This window comes from Phragmites australis, chromosome 3, assembly GCF_958298935.1.
Source record: "Phragmites australis chromosome 3, lpPhrAust1.1, whole genome shotgun sequence".
Taxonomy (NCBI): Eukaryota; Viridiplantae; Streptophyta; class Magnoliopsida; order Poales; family Poaceae; genus Phragmites; species Phragmites australis.
The window spans coordinates 22,363,249-22,380,855 of record NC_084923.1 but is presented as its reverse complement, the minus strand read 5'-3'; the positions used below and the strand labels follow the sequence as shown (position 1 = coordinate 22,380,855).

General features: G+C 45.8%; 3 protein-coding genes across 4 annotated transcripts; 1 reads left to right on the top strand and 2 right to left on the bottom strand.

The window, feature by feature from the left end:
• The first annotated feature begins 1,575 nt into the window (after window positions 1-1,575).
• Window positions 1,576-7,144, top strand: LOC133912646 (protein STRUBBELIG-RECEPTOR FAMILY 7-like). 2 transcript variants are annotated; one of them, XM_062355497.1, is made up of 17 exons: window positions 1,577-1,853; window positions 2,927-3,059; window positions 3,145-3,216; window positions 3,306-3,374; window positions 3,464-3,535; window positions 3,631-3,699; window positions 3,808-3,879; window positions 3,976-4,041; window positions 4,162-4,227; window positions 4,311-4,663; window positions 4,758-5,038; window positions 5,430-5,701; window positions 5,779-5,914; window positions 6,261-6,391; window positions 6,518-6,674; window positions 6,762-6,841; window positions 6,884-7,144. In XM_062355497.1, the coding sequence occupies exons 1-17, from the start codon at window positions 1,727-1,729 to the stop codon at window positions 6,900-6,902; spliced, it is 2,175 nt and encodes a 724-aa protein (XP_062211481.1). In that variant the 5' UTR covers window positions 1,577-1,726; the 3' UTR covers window positions 6,903-7,144. The 2 variants fall into 2 exon arrangements, with proteins under 2 accessions (XP_062211480.1, XP_062211481.1); XM_062355496.1 differs by having other exon boundaries at window positions 1,576-1,853; window positions 6,762-7,144.
• Window positions 7,145-7,459: 315 nt separating this feature from the next.
• Window positions 7,460-9,866, bottom strand: LOC133912648 (glucan endo-1,3-beta-glucosidase 5-like). Its single transcript, XM_062355499.1, has 2 exons — window positions 8,898-9,866; window positions 7,460-8,811 (listed from the first exon to the last, which is right to left on the bottom strand). The coding sequence occupies exons 1-2, from the start codon at window positions 9,251-9,253 to the stop codon at window positions 7,671-7,673; spliced, it is 1,497 nt and encodes a 498-aa protein (XP_062211483.1). The 5' UTR covers window positions 9,254-9,866; the 3' UTR covers window positions 7,460-7,670.
• Window positions 9,867-10,251: 385 nt separating this feature from the next.
• Window positions 10,252-14,028, bottom strand: LOC133912647 (uncharacterized). The gene is made up of 2 exons (XM_062355498.1): window positions 12,217-14,028; window positions 10,252-10,696 (listed from the first exon to the last, which is right to left on the bottom strand). The coding sequence occupies exons 1-2, from the start codon at window positions 13,917-13,919 to the stop codon at window positions 10,690-10,692; spliced, it is 1,710 nt and encodes a 569-aa protein (XP_062211482.1). The 5' UTR covers window positions 13,920-14,028; the 3' UTR covers window positions 10,252-10,689.
• Between the last annotated feature and the right edge of the window lie 3,579 nt (window positions 14,029-17,607).

Sequence of the window (17,607 nt, the reverse complement as noted above, 5' to 3'; positions counted from 1 at the left end):
GGAACAAACTGAAGCGCGAATGCAATACACTATAGAGAACACTGAGCTTGAAGCTTCATTTGAAAATTTGTATCTAGATGTTGTTGAGAACATGTAATTTTCAATTTTTGAGCTAGGTTGTACTCTTTTTTCCTTTGCTAGAAATGTTTTTAATGAGTCAATCTATCAATAAAGCTCATTTTTAGAATTAATTATGTCTCCCTATTATTTCTGAATTTTTTATAATTTTTCTTTATTTTTTCGAAAATGATCCGGGACCCGCCACCTACCTCTCATCTTGGCCTATAAATAGCCACTATTCGACCATGCCAAACTACCACTGATCTAAACTCCAAAGCCACTTGGCCACTTCAACAAATCAATTCTATTATTTCTATATTTTCCATTTTTCATTCATGGATCAAGACGACGAGAACTCATGTGTATGGTCATGGGTGTGACGGCATTTGAGAAGGTCTTTAGAGAAATTAACGGGGAACATGTAAGATTTGCTAAGTGTAATATATGCAACAATGAATTAGGTGTCAGATCTATAAATGAAACAGGACACTTGAGAAAGCATGTTAAATATTGCAAGCAAAATTCTAGGGTTTCTAATAAAACTATGTAATTTTCGAAGCATAGCCATAGATTGTACTCTTTTTTCCTTCTAGTAGAAAAGATTTTAACGAGGCAACTAATTAATAAAGCTTATTTAATTTATTTTCTATATTTTTTATTTTTAGAATTTTGTAACTATTATTTTTTATTTTTTCCCCTATTTTTGAAATACTACCGGGCCGATGTGCCCAACCATGCCGATGGGCTGGCCGTGCCCCCACCATGCCTGTCGGTGTGCAGCCGTACCGCTAGGCCGCCCCTGCACCGTGCTTCCGTCAGGCCGCCCGTGCTTCCGAGCCGACCAGACTAGCTATGCCACCGAGCCACAATCATGACCGAGCCGACTCGGTACGGTACGATGGATAACGGGCCGTACTGTGGACTAAGGAGACGACACACAAACTGACATGACACGATCCATAACAGTAATTGGGCCGATCAAATCAGATCATAGCTGGCTATGCCTAAAAGGACCGTATCGGACCAGCTTGAAAGGCCTATTTAACTATCTCTGGATAATACCATGTATCGTGTTCTCCTTTACCATTTTGGTTGAAAGATAGAGAAAATCATGGCCATTGCGTCCCGAACACAAATGGATAGTGCCTCTAGAATGGTGAAGTAAAAATTACTAGTAGCATCTAATTCTGGCTGGGATCTGAAAAACTCTCTTTTAAGACCATCTCTCACTATTTTTTTTTTCATTTAGTTACTTTCCTAATTTCTTTTTTCTCATGTATTTTATTTTTTTTTATCTCTAATAGTTTTTTTCGAAAAATTCATAAAGAAAAAAGAATCTCAAAATAAAGAGAAAGAGACAAAATCTATTTATAAAAAAACCGTGAAGAGACCATTAAAACACTGAATGAAACTAGAATGAATAGGAGACGCGTGAACGAAACCCGTTAGGATGGTCTAAGGCCACTCATATCTTACCGTTTCTAGCTCCTTGACAAGACATATATAAATGCGCAGAGAGAAAGCGAGAAACACAGAGGGGACAGAGAGCATAGGGAGACTTGGAGGGGGAGAGCACGCTTAGAAGGAAGTGAACAAAAGTCAGATACTTTTTTCTTTCTTTCGTTCACCTTCTTTCTTGGATTCTTTCTCCAAGAAGAATGTCTCCATGATGAAGGCAAGAACGAATGAGTGCGAAGCAGCTGCAGGCATGGCATTGGGCGTCGCCGGAGTGGCGACGCTGCTATTAGCCACCGCCTTCACGGGGGTCACCGCCGACACCAACTCCGACGATGGTTAGAGATTCATGTTTCGTTCATACACTCATCTTTCTTGCACGGAAGCATACCTTCGGTTTAGCAAACACCAAAAACACTTCTTTTCCCCGCACCTGCTTTAGTTCAGTCTTGTACGTTTGTTGTATCAGCAGTGGATGGGAGTGTTCTGTTCTTGTTTCTTCTTCCTCTTCTGTTTGTGGTCAGATTGATAGAGTTACAATGCAACATCTGCTTCAGATCATTTCTTTTGATCATAACTGTTTTTTTTGGGGGGACTAGATAAGAGGCAGTATTGTACATAGGAATCATTTAGGTATTGGCTATTATACCACTTAAGCAAACCAGAAATGGTGCTTATTTGGTTGTTTCTTTCTGCTGCTGCTTGTTCTTGGGGACTTCCCCTTTTATGTTTCTGGTATGGACTGTAGAAATCACGGCGAGCTCTAGTTATCATAATATCTGAAAATAACGGCGAATTGTTTGCCCAATCATCCCCCCCCCCTGGGGGGGGGGGGCAGCGGGATACCAAATTGCTGACCTGTTCAGTTCTTGCTGTTCTTTACCCTTCCTTTTCTACTTCAAATGGCCAAGTATTTACATTTTAATATTCATCATACTGTGATTGATTGGGAATTTCACAAGTTTGAGTGTTTCTCCACTTAGTCATCACCATTCTGGTGGTGTTGTTTGTCCTATCCGGATAACCGGGAAGAAAAGATGTGCAAATGGTCCTTTTATTTATTTTGCCATTCTTTCTTTATGCTGGATTAACTTACACTGGGATGCGGATGTCGAGGTTATTTAAGCCACCTTCCTTTTGTTGGATTGCTAAAAAGTTAGGTTATTGGTATTGCAAGTAGGAGTGCTACTTTTGACTTCAGAGTAGTATTTTCTGTGAATTTAGGAGTTTGAGATGTTGAAAAGTGTGAACTAATATGCACCAGTTTTCTTTCTTTTTTTAAAAAAAAATAAAGTGTTAATAGCCGACAATTTCATTAGGAATAAACACTTATCATCATGATGGTTTACCTGAAATTATGCAACCGTCCGTTGTCATCACCCTGTCACAGTTAATGTTTTTGCCTACTCAGTGACTGCCCTCAACACCTTCTACACAACCTTGAACTCGCCGTCGCAGCTGACAAACTGGGTGTCCCAGAACGGCGACCCGTGTGGCCAGTCTTGGCTTGGGATTACTTGCGCTGGTTCAAGAGTGATAACAATGTGAGGTGACACTGCAAAGTGGACATGATTCTGACATGAACTTCATATTCTTCTGATATTATTATTTTCTTCGTAATTATGACAGAAAAGTACCTGGCATGGGGCTAAAAGGGACCCTAGGATACAACATGAATCTCCTCACTGCACTATCTGAGCTGTTAGTGGAATCTCCCGCATACTTTCAGTAAACCGATGCTACACTGTCTGTCTTTTATCGCCATCATTTTGACTATTTTATTGCTGCAGTGATACGAGCAATAATAACCTTGGAGGAAGTGATATCCCTTATAATCTCCCTCCAAATCTTGAGAGACTGTAAGTTATGATTTGACTGACAGCTCAAGAACTGCCTCTTGTCTTTGTGGATCATTCTGTTAGCATTGACCAAAAACCTTGACCTACAGAAATCTTGAGAAGAACAGCTTCACTGGGACTTTACCTTATTCCATTTCCCAAATGGATGCACTTAAGTATTTGTAAGTAGGTTATGTTTATTTCGTTGTCATAGCGTGGCTATCTTTCTAGGACATTGATTAGACCTCACCATGTTGTATCACTCTGTTTGGTGTAGAAATCTTGGTCATAATCAGCTTTCAGACATCAATGTTATGTTCAACCAACTCACCAACTTAACAGCATTGTGAGTGCTTTTTATTTATTTCGAAACAGCCATTTTATTGTTAAGCTACCATTGGTTCCACATCTTTCATCTGGAAATTTCGACAAATAAGTGGTAAAATTATTGTAGGGACTTGTCATACAACTCGTTTTCTGTCACTCTTCCTGAAAGCTTCAACTCCTTGACAAGTTTGAGCACACTGTAAGGACATTCTCCTTATCCTTCATTAATCATTATGAATCTGTTGCCCAAAATCCAAAACCCTATAATAAAAATGACAATATGCCGTACTGTCAGTTATTTGCAGAACAACCAATTTACCGGCACGATAGATGTTCTCACTAATCTCCCTCTAACGGACCTGTAAGTTGACACACATGCACTTATCTCCCTTTAACGTACCTGTAAGTTGGCACACGTGCCACATGCTTTGTGCCACGCCTGTTATCTTTTTAGTGATCGAATTATTATTGCCGCTTGCAGAAATGTTGCAAACAACCAATTCAGTGGGTCCATTCCCGATAAGCTGAAGAGCATAAGCAATCTCCAGTAAGTGTTTTTCACTACCCTTATCAGCCTGTCACAGTTCCTAATTACAGGATGGAAACTGTAATTGAGGCTTTCTGTTGTAGGACAAGCGGCAACTCCTTTAGCAACAGCCCTGCACCAGCAGCATCAACACCACCAAATACTCCTCCACCGTTGCGACCATTTACTACTGGAATTCCGAGTCATAGTAACAATAGTCCATCAAGTGGAAGTGATACCGATAATGGTGGCGGTCGTGCTGGTGGCCGTGTTGGCAGTGGTGGCAAAAGCTCCAAAGTAGGAGGTGGCACGGTTGCGGGAATTGTGATATCTCTGGTGGTTGTTGTTGCATTGGGTGCCTTCTTTCTGATCAAGAGGAAATCTATGAGGCATCAACAGGGAGGTGATCCTGAAAAGAATGATTATCTCAGCCCTCTTGCTTCAGGAAAAATTAAACGTAAGTCTAGCTTATTCACTACTAGAAAAAATTATTTGGCATCATCATATTGGTGTCACTTGTTTGTCTTCTCTGATCAATGGTTGCTGTTCAGAGCTGAGGCCCATCCGCTCTGTCTCACTCTCACCAACTGGAAAGGAGAATAATGTCTCGATGAACTTGAAAGCGCCGTCGAAAATCGAGTTGCATACGTCCTTTGACGAAAATGATCCCACGAACAAGCCTGCCACAAAGAAAATAAACCTCTCTTCCATCAGGGCAACTGCATACACAGTTGCAGACCTGCAGGTGGCAACTGAGAGCTTCAGTGCTCACAATCAGATCGGTGAAGGCTCTTTTGGGCATGTTTACAGAGCGCAGTTGTCAGATCAGAAGGTATGCGCGGTAACCTGTGTAAAACATTTTTCTTTCCAAAGGTGAAAGAACATCATTTCAATCTTCATTGTAGCAAAACTTGTACTCATTTCATACTATTTTTCTAATTTATAGTATCAGTGATTATGCCCGCAAGTAGGAACTGAGCATTATAAGCTCATGTAGGCTGTAGCACATTCAGCTGGAACTTAATATACTTGATCCTTGGAATAGGATTAAGGGTTTCAATTACAGATCTCAAGATGGTGTTAGTTTAAATTTTATTTTTTCCTTTAATTTCGTTTCATATTTTGTCATGGTGTAATAATGGACAGTTGCATTGGTGCAAGTCTGCCTTACAAATTTTTGTTAAACCATTGTAGCCTTATTTTCTGGTAACTACTTATTCCAGGTTCTAGCTGTGAAAAAGATCAATTTCTCCGCCCTTACAAACCATCCATCTGATTTTTTCATTGAGCTGGTTGCCAAAATTGCAAAGCTAAATCATCCAAATCTGTCTGAGCTAGATGGCTACTGCTCGGAGCATGGACAGTGCTTGCTGGTATATGAATTTTACACGAATGGATCTCTCCATGACTTCCTTCACCTGTTGGATGGGTACAGCAAACCGTTGTCTTGGAATACCCGTGTCAAGATTGCGCTAGGATCTGCAAGGGCATTAGAGTAAGTCAGGCAGACTCATCAGATGATTTTTTTTTCTTTTTTTCTTGTTCTGGAACTGAATATGTGCTACTTTTCAGGTATCTACATGAAACTTGTTCGCCATCTATCATCCACAAGAATTTCAAATCATCTAACATACTGTTGGACAATGAGCTTAACCCCCATATTTCAGATTGCGGGTTTGCAGACCTAATTCCCAACCAGGAGCTCCAGGTATTAATCTGTTTTTGTGCACTTTTACAGATTATATACAACCAGGACAAATGTACTCCGAATTTAGCAAATATGAAGTTAATGATATTGTTTTTAAACAGATAACTGGAATCAAATCTGGAAGATAACCCAGTATAATAAGCAGTCTACCAGAATCAGAAATTATTTGGCAGTTCATGCAATTACTATCTTACTAAAAAGATATTTAGTTTTTTCTTCTAATTTTAGTCGCCATTTGCAAAGTTCTATGATCATGTTTTATATAATTTGAAGTTAGTAGCACAGATGTTAATGGGCAAACTTCCTCTAAAGATTTCCTGAAATGCTCACATATTGAAAATTTCAGGAATCAGACGACAACTCGGGATACAGAGCTCCTGAGGTGACCATGTTCGGTCAATACTCTCAAAAGAGTGATGTGTACAGTTTTGGTGTCGTCATGCTAGAGCTCCTGACTGGCCGGAAAGCATTTGACAGGTGAGGGCCTGAGCAAGGAGATAATTGCGCTACAATTTATCCACATAAAAATTTGGGGGGTGTGAGTTTGATCTGAAAGTGATTCTAGTCCTGCATAGAACTAATTGCTGTCTGAAACTATTTCAGCTCTCAACCAAGGTCTCAGCAATCATTAGTCCGGTGGGCTACTCCACAGCTGTACGACATCGACTCATTAGATCAGATGGTTGATCCAGCACTGGAGGGACTGTACCCTGCGAAATCCCTCTCTCGGTTCGCAGACGCCATCGCCCTTTGTGTCCAGGTAAATTAAATACTCTCTGTCTAGTTGCTCTTTCGATCTCCAACAGTGGTGCAGTGTTGCTGATGTATCCGTTTCCAATTGCAACAGCCTGAGCCAGAATTCAGGCCACCGATGTCGGAGGTTGTCCAATCGTTAGTTCGTCTTGTGCAGAGATCGGGCATGGGATCAGTGCTGAGTGGCGAGGGCAATTCTCGCCCGTTTGAGGAATCTAGTGATTACACATTCTAGGGGAAAATGCTGTATATTCCTTACAGTTTGTCAGTGTTGATGAGCACGATAGAATTTACAGATGTTGCAGCTAGGTTGGCATTGCTTGTGACCTGTGCTGGCTGATAAGTCAGTTGAAATAAGACTTTTACCTCTGTCATTTCCCTATGAGTCAATTACTTGTTTTGTATATAAAAGCAATGGCAAACCTTTCTGCAATGCTGCTACATCCTGATTCATGGGTAAAAAAAGGTTTTTTTGTTTTGTTTTGTTTCAGGCATGTATATGTATCAGAATGTTCTTTGTGGACACCTGAACAGTCAACTTACTCATTTTGGCAGCATGATCAATCTCCCAAACTGAATAGGAAAAATCAGTAATTAGCGTCTGCAGAATAACTACAGAGAATTAGTCAAATGTGATTCCCTAATAACTACGGAGAGGCTCAGCGTCTGCAGAGAAAATCAGTAATTAGCTAATGGCCTACTGCGCACTCACTCTGAAGTGGTGAAGTCTGAACCATAGCCAAGAAACATCAACAGAGAAGGACATATCCACATGTTCCAACCAAATTGCATATCAACATCTCTGTCGTGTATATATGCATCAGAAATAATCAGCTTCAACAATTCCTCCAAACAATACAATAATCCCTTTGCCAGCAACTGAACCTACCCTTGCCAATAATCACAATAGTAAATGGGAATTTACCATCATGCATAATCCCACCCTTTGGTCAGATTTTTAAAAAAAGAATTGACCCTTCTAGTTTGTAGCAATGTACTCGTCTCACCACGCGGTCATAATAAGGCCGACAAAGCCTAGCGTTAACACAGTGCTCCAAGCGGCGGTGGCCCTGCTGCCGGCGTTCGGCTTCCCGGTGAGCTCGTGCTTGCCGTTGTCGATCATGATCTCGAAGCGGCAGGTTCCCTTGGACGGGTCGGTGGTGGTGATGATGGAGAGGTTGTTGAAGTTGCAGGAGGCCTTCTGCTGGTTGGCCGCCTGGAAGAACTGGTTGAACGCGTAGGATACGTTGCCGCGCACGTCGAGGCCGCTGCACGACGAGCCGGGGCCAAGGCTGGTGCAGTCGGCGTACTGGCACGCGTACCCGACGGCGCTGCCGATGGCCGGGCCGGCGGGGCTTGCGTCCGGCCGGAGCACGCACCACTGCTTGGATAGGTAGCGGACGCCCTTGGCCGGCACGATGGGGCGGCCGTTGCCGAGCCTGAGCTGGTACTTGGGCGAGCCGTCGTAGTTGAAGACGCCCCAGTGGCGCTCGAAGTTGCCCGGGTCGACGCTCTTGGCGTCCTCGTCGAGCAGCGCGAAGATGTAGACGTCGGGCATCTGCGGGCGTCGCGGGGTGCCCTTGCCGGCGAGGATGCGGTCGAAGAGGCCCTTGTTGAACCGCTGCGCGTTGGCGGCGTTGGCGTTCTTGTCGCCGTCGGTGGGCCATCCGATCTCCCCGACAACGACGGGGATGGCGCCGAGGCCGTGCTTCTCGAGCGCGGCGATGAGCGTGTCGTAGTTGGCGTCGAAGACGTTGGAGTAGAGCACGTTGCCGTCCTGGACGCTGGCCTGCGATGGAGGCGCGCCGGGCGCCGGGAAGAAGGCGTAGTCGACGGGGAAGTTGGGGTCGGCTTGGAGGGAGAGGAAGGGGTAGATGTTGATGGAGAGCACGCCGTTGTTGTCGAGAAGGAAGCGGACGAGTCTGACCATGAGGCCAGAGATGTCCGGGCGGAAGTCGCCGGAGGAGGGGCGTCCGTCGGGCGAGTCGTAGACGTCGGCGTTGAGCGGGACGGTGACACGCACCTGCTTGCCCAGGCCGGCCTTGACGAGCGCCGCCTGCACGTTCTTCACCGCCGGCAGCGTGGCCGCCTCAAACTTGCCCTTGTACGACTTGAGGAACGGCTCGTTGCCCACAGCCACGTACCTGAGGGCGCCATGCATGCAAATGTCACGCTTAATCTTACAAACTGAGACATCGAACAACTGAATCCAGCCAGGTAGGTTAGGCACCTGATGTCGACGCCGTACTTGGAGATGTAGTTGGAGACGTTCTGGAGCACCCACTGCTCGGCGGCTTTGACGCTGCCGGCGACAGGGGTGAGGAGCTCGTTGGGGAGGCCGATCATGACCTGGATGCCCGAGTGGCCTAGGGCCTGGAGCGCGGGCGGGTCGGCCTCGAAGAGCTTCACCTTGTCGAAGCCGTTGTCCCGCAGGAGCCGCACCGTGATGTCCCCGGGGAGCGGGTGCAACGCGCGGGTGCCCCAGTTCGCCGCCAGCGCCTCCACCGGCCGCGCCCGGAACAGCACCGGGTACGCCGCGGCCACCCACAGAAGCGCCAGCGCCCGTAGCGCCACACACGATCCCATCGGCAACACACCCTTCTTGCTGCCTTGCTGGGGGCTAATAAGCGGTGCCCCAAGGTTATGGTGATCCTTTGCGCCGTGTCCTTTCTGTGTTTCCAGGTGTGAAGTGGTGACGATATAAGGTTGTACTCCGTAGCATGGGATGGGACTGCTGGAGGAAGAGTAGGAGAGGGTGGCAAGTAAGATGTGGTGTTTGCACGGGGAAAGGAAAGCATATACAGATGTTGTGTTGGAGAATTGAATTTGATGGTGAGAAAGAGGAGAAGGGAAAGAAGGATCAGATACCAAATGGACAAGTGTAGGCGTTAATTAATTGTGGTTTTTCACTTGGAAGCTAGGAGAACGGGGGAATCATTTTGGCTTGCGTTCGGATAGGGAAGGAGAGAGAGAGAGAAGAGATGGCCTCAGAGAGATCGCCGGTGACATTGCGTGGTGCCATGCCGGCTTGCCACGATTGCACCGTACAACGGTGCAGTGTTTTGTCTTGTTGCTGGCCCATCCGCACATGTGTCTGGTCTGGCCCATAACCAGGTTATCAAATCCAATTAGCTTTTGAATTTTATAAAGCTAGCAAATCTGATCTCGGTCTTGGTTCAATTGGTCGATTGCGACAGCAAAAATGCGTCTGAAACAGATCTAGTCCATCTTCCTTTTTAACTGTGCGCCACTATTTTCTTTCTTCCCAGGATAAGCACAAGTGATGGTTGATTTTAACCCGCTCTACTCGACTTCTCACCAGCAAATCACAAGAACTGGAACAAGCTAATCAGACCACCTGGCCCAGCTCAACCGAATTGCATCGCTAGTTTCAAAGATTACAACCTGTAAATGCATGTTGGTATATTTTGCTCATTAGCTCCTCTCAACTCTCCAAGTTGCTCTTGTTGTCAAGTTTCAATTTGCTAAAAAAATTCAAACAAAGTAATAGAAAACTAAATTGTCGATTCACCAGGACCAGATTGGTCCTAACATGATCGAACCTTGTATGAACACAACAGACCAAACCACACATCGGCTACATATGTTAACAAGCACGGGCAACTAGTAGCATTCTTTTCAAGTATACAAGCCTGCCTCTCAGGTACTACAAAAGTTGGAATCAACAAGATGAACAGAAACTGAAAACAAGTTACTAGCGGTGAGATACAGTTCAAAATTGAATTGGTGCCATCCGTATCACAACCTTTAGCAAGGGCAGAAAGACCTCGACAGTGGCTGAAAAACACAATCTATAATTCTGCTTCATGAAATTGAGTTTCTCTAAACGAGCATGCAGCTTACAGTATCCCATGAAGCGTGAAGATTTTTGTTCTCCCTCTTCAGAGTAAGTTTCTCTAAACGAGCATGTTAACTTACAGTAACCCATTAAGTTCAGTCCTTGTGGATTGGATTGTTGTAAACTCCTTCCCCAGCATCTAATGCAATCTTCCTGTCGAAATTCAATCCCTGCGAGTTGAACAAAAGGATTCGTCAGTACCTAAGGTATATAAAAGAAAGACAACAAGGGGAAAGAAAAAGCTATGCTGACAAGAACAAAATGCACGCTTTGAGAATGGAGACAACAGTAAGGTTTGATGGCAACTGCTCAGGCAGACATCAAATGAAACACAGCTTGCTCCAAAAAGACACTTAAGGCATTTCATCAGCTTATTAATCTCCAAAAATTTACACACAAGCACAAGACATTTTAGCACACCTTTTCTATAATGGAAAAGAAAGCCAGATCACATAAAATTAAAAAAACAATCACTAGCATGTAATAAATTCAAATGTGAAATCGTTAATGAAGAATTCAAATTGATTTCCAGGAAAGAAAACGACGAGAGAATATATCTACAGACTGCTGCGAGAATCAATTGGCATAGACCTAACTGAAGAAAGATTCCACAACGAGCAAAATGCACCAATGGTCCTTAAACTTGTTCCACAGTGTCATCTAGGTCCCTATTCTATTAAAATGCAGATCTAGGTCCCTAAACTTGTTAAGTGCGCCACCCAAGGTCCAAATATCTCTAATCAGCATATGCCTGCATATGTAGCCTGCTTAAAATACTAATTTGGGTCCTTAATCATCCTCATTAGGCAGATTTGGCACACTTAACAATGGACCTCGAGTGGTACACTTAACAAGTTTATGAACCTAGATATGCATTTTAAGAGTTTAGGGACCTAGATGAAATCGCGAGATAAGTTTAAGGACCGTTGGTGTATTTTACTCTTCCACAATCCACAATATAATAGCTGTGACAAAGAAGTAAATATAGGAGTAACTTACCAGTATATGCACATCATGGAAATCTATGACATGGTCCTTTTTTAAGTACGTGCAAACTTATAAGAGAAACAACATTATAACCGTCATCGTCAGCAAGAACAAGAAACTACTGATAGCCTAGCCTCGTAGCAACAAATTAGCAAAAGAGTGGAGAGCCAACACAACTGTCAGCAATATGAAAGAAAAGAAATTTCTACAGTCTATAGAAGAACAGTGATTTGGCCTCCGCCTAGGTCACACACAAAAAGAAAAAATGCCACAATGCTCTGGCCTCCGGGTGCAAGTTTTACAAGCAAACCATAGTCAAGTTTGTATCTTCTCTAGATGCAGTCTGTGACTATATTTACTAACTAAAACCAAAACTGTGCTAAAAGAACTAAAACAAAAGAAATCTGATTCAACTGAACATGGAAGAGTGTACCACTACAAAGTAGTTACCATAAGCTGTAATCCATAACAAAATAAAATAGTTCATAAAAAATAAAAAATCAAGGGGCGGCTTTTTCAAGCACACAGTGTTTAGGTTAGTAATCTTAACTTCTCTAAATTCATTGCGAACTGTGGCTTTCAATAAGTACTTAACATGACAAAAGGCTACTCTTATCAAGAAGAAAGACCATGGGCAAAAACAAAGCAATTAAAAGCTGTGATCCCAAATAAAAGATAATGCATGTTTATGTGGTCAACTTACCAGTATTTAATTACACCATCCCATCCGCATGTTGCAACCTTGCTAGTTTCCAATGGGTGCCACTCGCATCCAATGCAAACTCCGTTGTGGCACTTCAATGTCTTAAATCTCCTGCAGCTTTTCCAATCCCAGAACCAGCAACTACCCTCACCATCTCCTGACATTACAAACCTCCCATCAGGAGAGAAATTCACCTGACAAGCATAACCAGCCACAATGTGGCCAGCAAATCTCTTCTTCTTATTAAGCTGGAACCTCTCCTTTGTGCTGTATATCAGTATCTGATTGTCCAAGCTCTGTGCAGCCAGCCAGTTGGAGTTCGGGTGCAGTGCAATGGATGGCATTGAGTGCATGTGTGGCTCGCTGATATACTTAATCACCACAGGGATGCCAAATTCCCACACACGAAGAGACTTGTCATCACTGGACGTCACAAACCTCCTATTATTATCTACGAATGTTATGGTGTTCACAGCCCCTAAATGCTGATCATACTCCTGCGTGATCTGGCCTGATTTCATATCCCATTGCACAATCTTCTTGTCGCTCATTCCCGCAAGGAGAATATGCTGCTTATCCTCATCAGGATTCAGCTTCACAACATAAGGGACTTTCCCAGTAGAAAAGGTCGAGATCACCTGCCCTGTCTCGGTATCCCAGTACTGTATATTCCTGTCATACCCAGCACTCAAGAACTTGGTCCCATCATTGGAGAACGATATATCCCTCACCGCCTTTGAGTGCCCCATGTATGTGCGCATACACGTCCGTGACTCAAGCACATCCCAGATCTTAATCTTACAATCCATACTCGCAGACAGCAACAGGTGCCCATACTTTGGAAAAAATCTGATCGCCGAGACCCCTTTGGTGTGCCCGACCCACTCATGCACACACCTCTTGGGGATGTAGCAGTGGTCGTTGGTCGCCTTGGCATCCTTGGGCGGCGTGATCCACGACCGTCCCTGGTAGTCCCTCTCCTCCTTCCCGTGGAAGGTGCTCTTGACCACAATCTCCGCCTTCTCTCCCTTCCCTTCGCCGCGGGCCTCCTTCTCAGCCTTCTTGGCGGCGTGCGCCTCAGCGTACTGCCTCTGCTCGTCGGTGAGCTCTTCGGGCGGTCCCTCCTTCTTGCCCGCCCAGGGGCTCTTCTTGTTGTGGAGGATCCACTCGTCGGAGGCCGGGTTTGTGGCTTCCGGCGGGAGGGGCTCCTCGTCCTGGTTGTCCGTCTTGGACTGGAGGCGGCGGCGCTTGTGCTCGGAGGGGCGGAGGTTGTAGACGGTGTCGGGGTCGGGCGCCTTGGGCTGCGCGTCGCCGACGATGTGGAGGCCGGAGGGGTCGGCGGCGTAGCCGAATCGGTGGAAGGTGTTGTACTGCTCGTCGAAGAGGAAGGGGAGGACCGCGGCATCCTCGACGTGGCCGAGCTTGTGGTTGCGGTTGCCGGATGCGGAGGAGATGGGGGCGTGGGGGTGCTGGGGCCCGAGGACGGGTGCCCAGAGCTGGTCGGCGGTGGGGTTGAAGGCGACTAGGTGGAGCGAGGGGTCGAGCGGGCGGGAGGTGGAGGCGGCGGCAGAGAGGGCCAGCGCAGTGTCGTCGACGGCGGGGGCAGCCGATTTGGAGGGGAGGCGGAGAGGGGACGAGTCCGGGGAGGACGCCGCCGCCGCCTCCTCGTCGTCCGGCGCGTACGAGGACTGGAGAAGATCCATGGCAGGCGAGGTAGGGTTAGGGTTTCTGCAGGAGTTGGGGCATTTGTTTTTGGGCTGGTAATTTCGACAGCCGCCGCGACTCCTCGCCAAGACACGATGCGCGACTCCTCGCCAAGACACGATGAGAAGTGCGGGCCGGACCGAGCTGGGCCGTAGTTGTAGAGTTACACTGACAAATTTGACACAAATAGGATTATTTCCTCTCTCTTATCACGTAACAGCCACGCCGCTAGATGAGTCCTATGCAATTCTCGCCATCCCTTCTCTAACTCTCCTTGCTAGCCCGTCGTCACCGCCTTCTCCTCTCCTCCGTGCCACCGATCAAGCCATCGTCGCGTCTCCGACGACCACCACCGTCCACGACCGAGCCACTCCTGTTGCCGTGTCTCCAACCGAAGCGCGGTTGTCGTCCCCGACCGCGTCGCCACCCTATCCGCTCCCCATATCGATCTGAATCCCCTTCCCACCGGGTTTTTCCCCTGTCCTCGCACCATCCTCTCTCTCTCTCTCTCTCTCTCTCTCTCTCTCTCTCTTTGACGCCCGACCATAGAAGGCGGCGGCCGACCATGGTCCACCGGCGGCGGTGTCCAGATTCGACAAGGTCCGTGCAGGGATGGCCGAAGACTAGATCTGTCACGTGCTTCATGTCTTCCCAGTCCCCACTCCCTGCCATCATGGTCACAAGATCTCGGTCGCCAAATCGGGTCGCAATCGGCCTCCTCGACTACGACGTCCCCAACTTCTGTGTTCGCCTCCTCTGTCCTGCTCCGCGTGCCTCATCCGACTCCTCTACGTCGTCCTGCGTCATGGTCCTCCACCACGTGTCGTGGGCGGACGCCACTGATGGCTTGGAAGGAGGAGAGGGGCGGTCATGGTCGTGGTCGCCCACGCCGACGTCCACCCGTGGCTTCGTGTGGCTGTCCTGTGACAAGGCATCGATGATGCTCAATAGCTCGTGGGTGATGGTGGTCAGGGACTCGCAGGCACGACTTCTCGCGTTCGTGTTGCTACGCCTCCTGCTTGACCCGGCGGTCACTGCGCCTTCTTGTTACACTCAGTAGAGAGCAACTATTGTACATCGGTCTATTTCTATTCCTTAAGATATGTTTGATTTAGCAGCGACACGCTATTAGGTTACTCTTTATGTGTACCATATATGTCAATGTTTGTTATCGGCAGCTTTTTATGGTTATGGTCAATCCGCGCTACGATGAAAAATCCCATATCACATGTAATGTTCATCAGCGTATGTAACATCTGTACCAGATTTTATGCTAATTATACTGTACAACTACTATTGTAGCCTCACATGCCAATTCTATGCTACCTCTCATTGTTAGACAAGCGAGTCTACGATTTATTTTACATCTTTCAATTCCATATCAGAAATAAGTTCTATTGCAAAATAAAAATGTGATATAATATTTTTTTCGATGGAAGAAATAATTTTGGCTATTCGAACGCGGGAGATATGGTTCACACTGAGCTCCCGGGACAGGAGATATGGTCCTCTGACCTCACGCGGTTTTTTTTTCAACAGTTTGATGAAATTTAATTTTCGCTCTATGGTTTGACGATAATTAATTTTTGCCAAACAATTTGGCGAAAATTGCCTCGATGCTGCAGCCAGATACCCTTAACCTGTCACCGGTGCCACATCATCTATTTTTACCATACAATTTGGCGAAAATAGTATTTTCACCGTACGGTAGGGTGAAAATATGTTTTCGTCAAACCGTTAGGCAAATAGGTATTAATTTTGCAATTTCCTATTTCGATATTATTTCTGTAGTATCCGTAAACAATATAATATTAAAAAAGTTCCCATTTATCGCTCTGGTCACTCCTACACATTTACATCATCACATGGGTTTGTTACGGCTCCATATTACCTAGTGAGCTTGGCCTGCTCTGTTTGCTTTGAACGCAGCAGTAAGCTCGGCCTACTCTGCTCTGTGGTGAGCTCGTGCAAACAATCGCAGCCTGTGCTGTGCTGTGCGCGGCTGTGCCCGTTTGGCCTGCTATCTCGTCTTCAACCTCGCGCATCAGGGAAACAAGATGGAAAAAGTTTATATTATCTCTCTCAACTATTGCTCGAATTTGTTTGTTTTCTTAAACCACAAAATTAAATATTCCATCTACTCCAACTATTTAAACAGATACAATTTACCTCGTTAACTGGTTTTAATGATGGTTTCGTCCTATGTGGCAACAGTTAAACCTGCCCTGTTGCTGAGATGGCTAGGGTCCAGCTGAGTCGGCATAGCGGGTCTCGCGCGTCAGCCAATCATAGAGAGAGAGGACAGAGCGGCACCGGCACAGTGCATCACGCAGCCATGTGATCGCTGGAGTTCGGTTGGAACGGCGGTACAGGCAGGGAGGTAGGAAGAGGGCTACCTAGGGGTGGTCCCCATGCGATGGACGACGTGTGGTGGGATCCACGTTGATGGAGGTTGGCTGGAGCAACGGCTAGACCTCTGAATAATTTGATCATATGTATTTTAGGTCATGAATTCAGTTGGGATGTGTAGCCCTCTGAATAAGCTTTTCAGATAGTCTAAAATCGTCGAAATCGGACTCCGGGATCAAAAGTTATCGCCGTTTTTCAGTGGGCAATTCTGCTGAATCCGGATACTCCGGGTTGACTCGGATATTCCGGGTTATCCGGAGTCTCCGGGTGAGGTTCCGAGCAGAGGTCTCGGTTTGGGCCTTTTTAGTTGACCCGGATACTCCAGGTTGACTCGGATACTCCGGGTTTCGGATACTCTGGGTGAGGTTCCGAGTCTGGGTGCTCGGTTTTGTATTCTTTAGTTTACCCGTATACTCCAGGTTGACTCGGAGACTCCGAGTCATTACAAAAAATATTGTAACGGCTAGTTTTTTAAGATGGGTTATAAATGACCCCTCACCCCCATCTTTTGGGGCTGCTGTAAGGGCACGAAAGAGAACATTTTTAGAGCTAAAAGAACTCCTTCTCACTCCATTTTAGTGAGAGATTTGAGAAGAAAAGTGAGTTGGGTTGAGAGATTAAAAGATTGAGTGCAAGTGAGCTAAATCCAATCTTGAGCACTTGAGTTCATCGGCAAGAAGTTCATGAAGCATTTGTTACTCTTGGAGGTGAAGCCTCCTAGCCGGCTAGGTGTTGCCCGGCGAGATCCCGTGCGTGTGGTGAGCCGCGGGAAAGTTTGTGAAGGTCGATCTCACCTCCACAAGGGAAGAGATAAAGCTAGTGGGTTGAGGAAAGCAGTTAAACGAGACTCGGCTCGTTGGAGCTTCCTCAACGGAGATGTAAGATTCATGGTGGTGAATTCGAACTTCAGAAAACAAATCTTTTGTCTCCTCTCTTGTTCCTTTTTATTTGAGTTCTTGCTTAATATTTGTGCATTTTACTCGATCTACTTGTTCATGTGTATTTGATTGTAGGTTCTCCGTGGATCTACTCGAAATCATCACTTGGTTTGAGCTCGAACTCTTTAAGCATACTTTAAATTCAGTTTCGAGCTCAGTTCTGTATAGAACCCAGAGAATCCGAATTTACTCGGAGATTCCGGAACTGTACAACTCGGAGATCCGGGTTGACTTCGAGTATCTGGGTGAACAGTGTTTTCAGCCTCATAAACAGTGTTTTCAGCATTTTTATTAGTGCTTTTTTGCATATCTTTTGCTAGAATTGAGTAATTCTTATCAC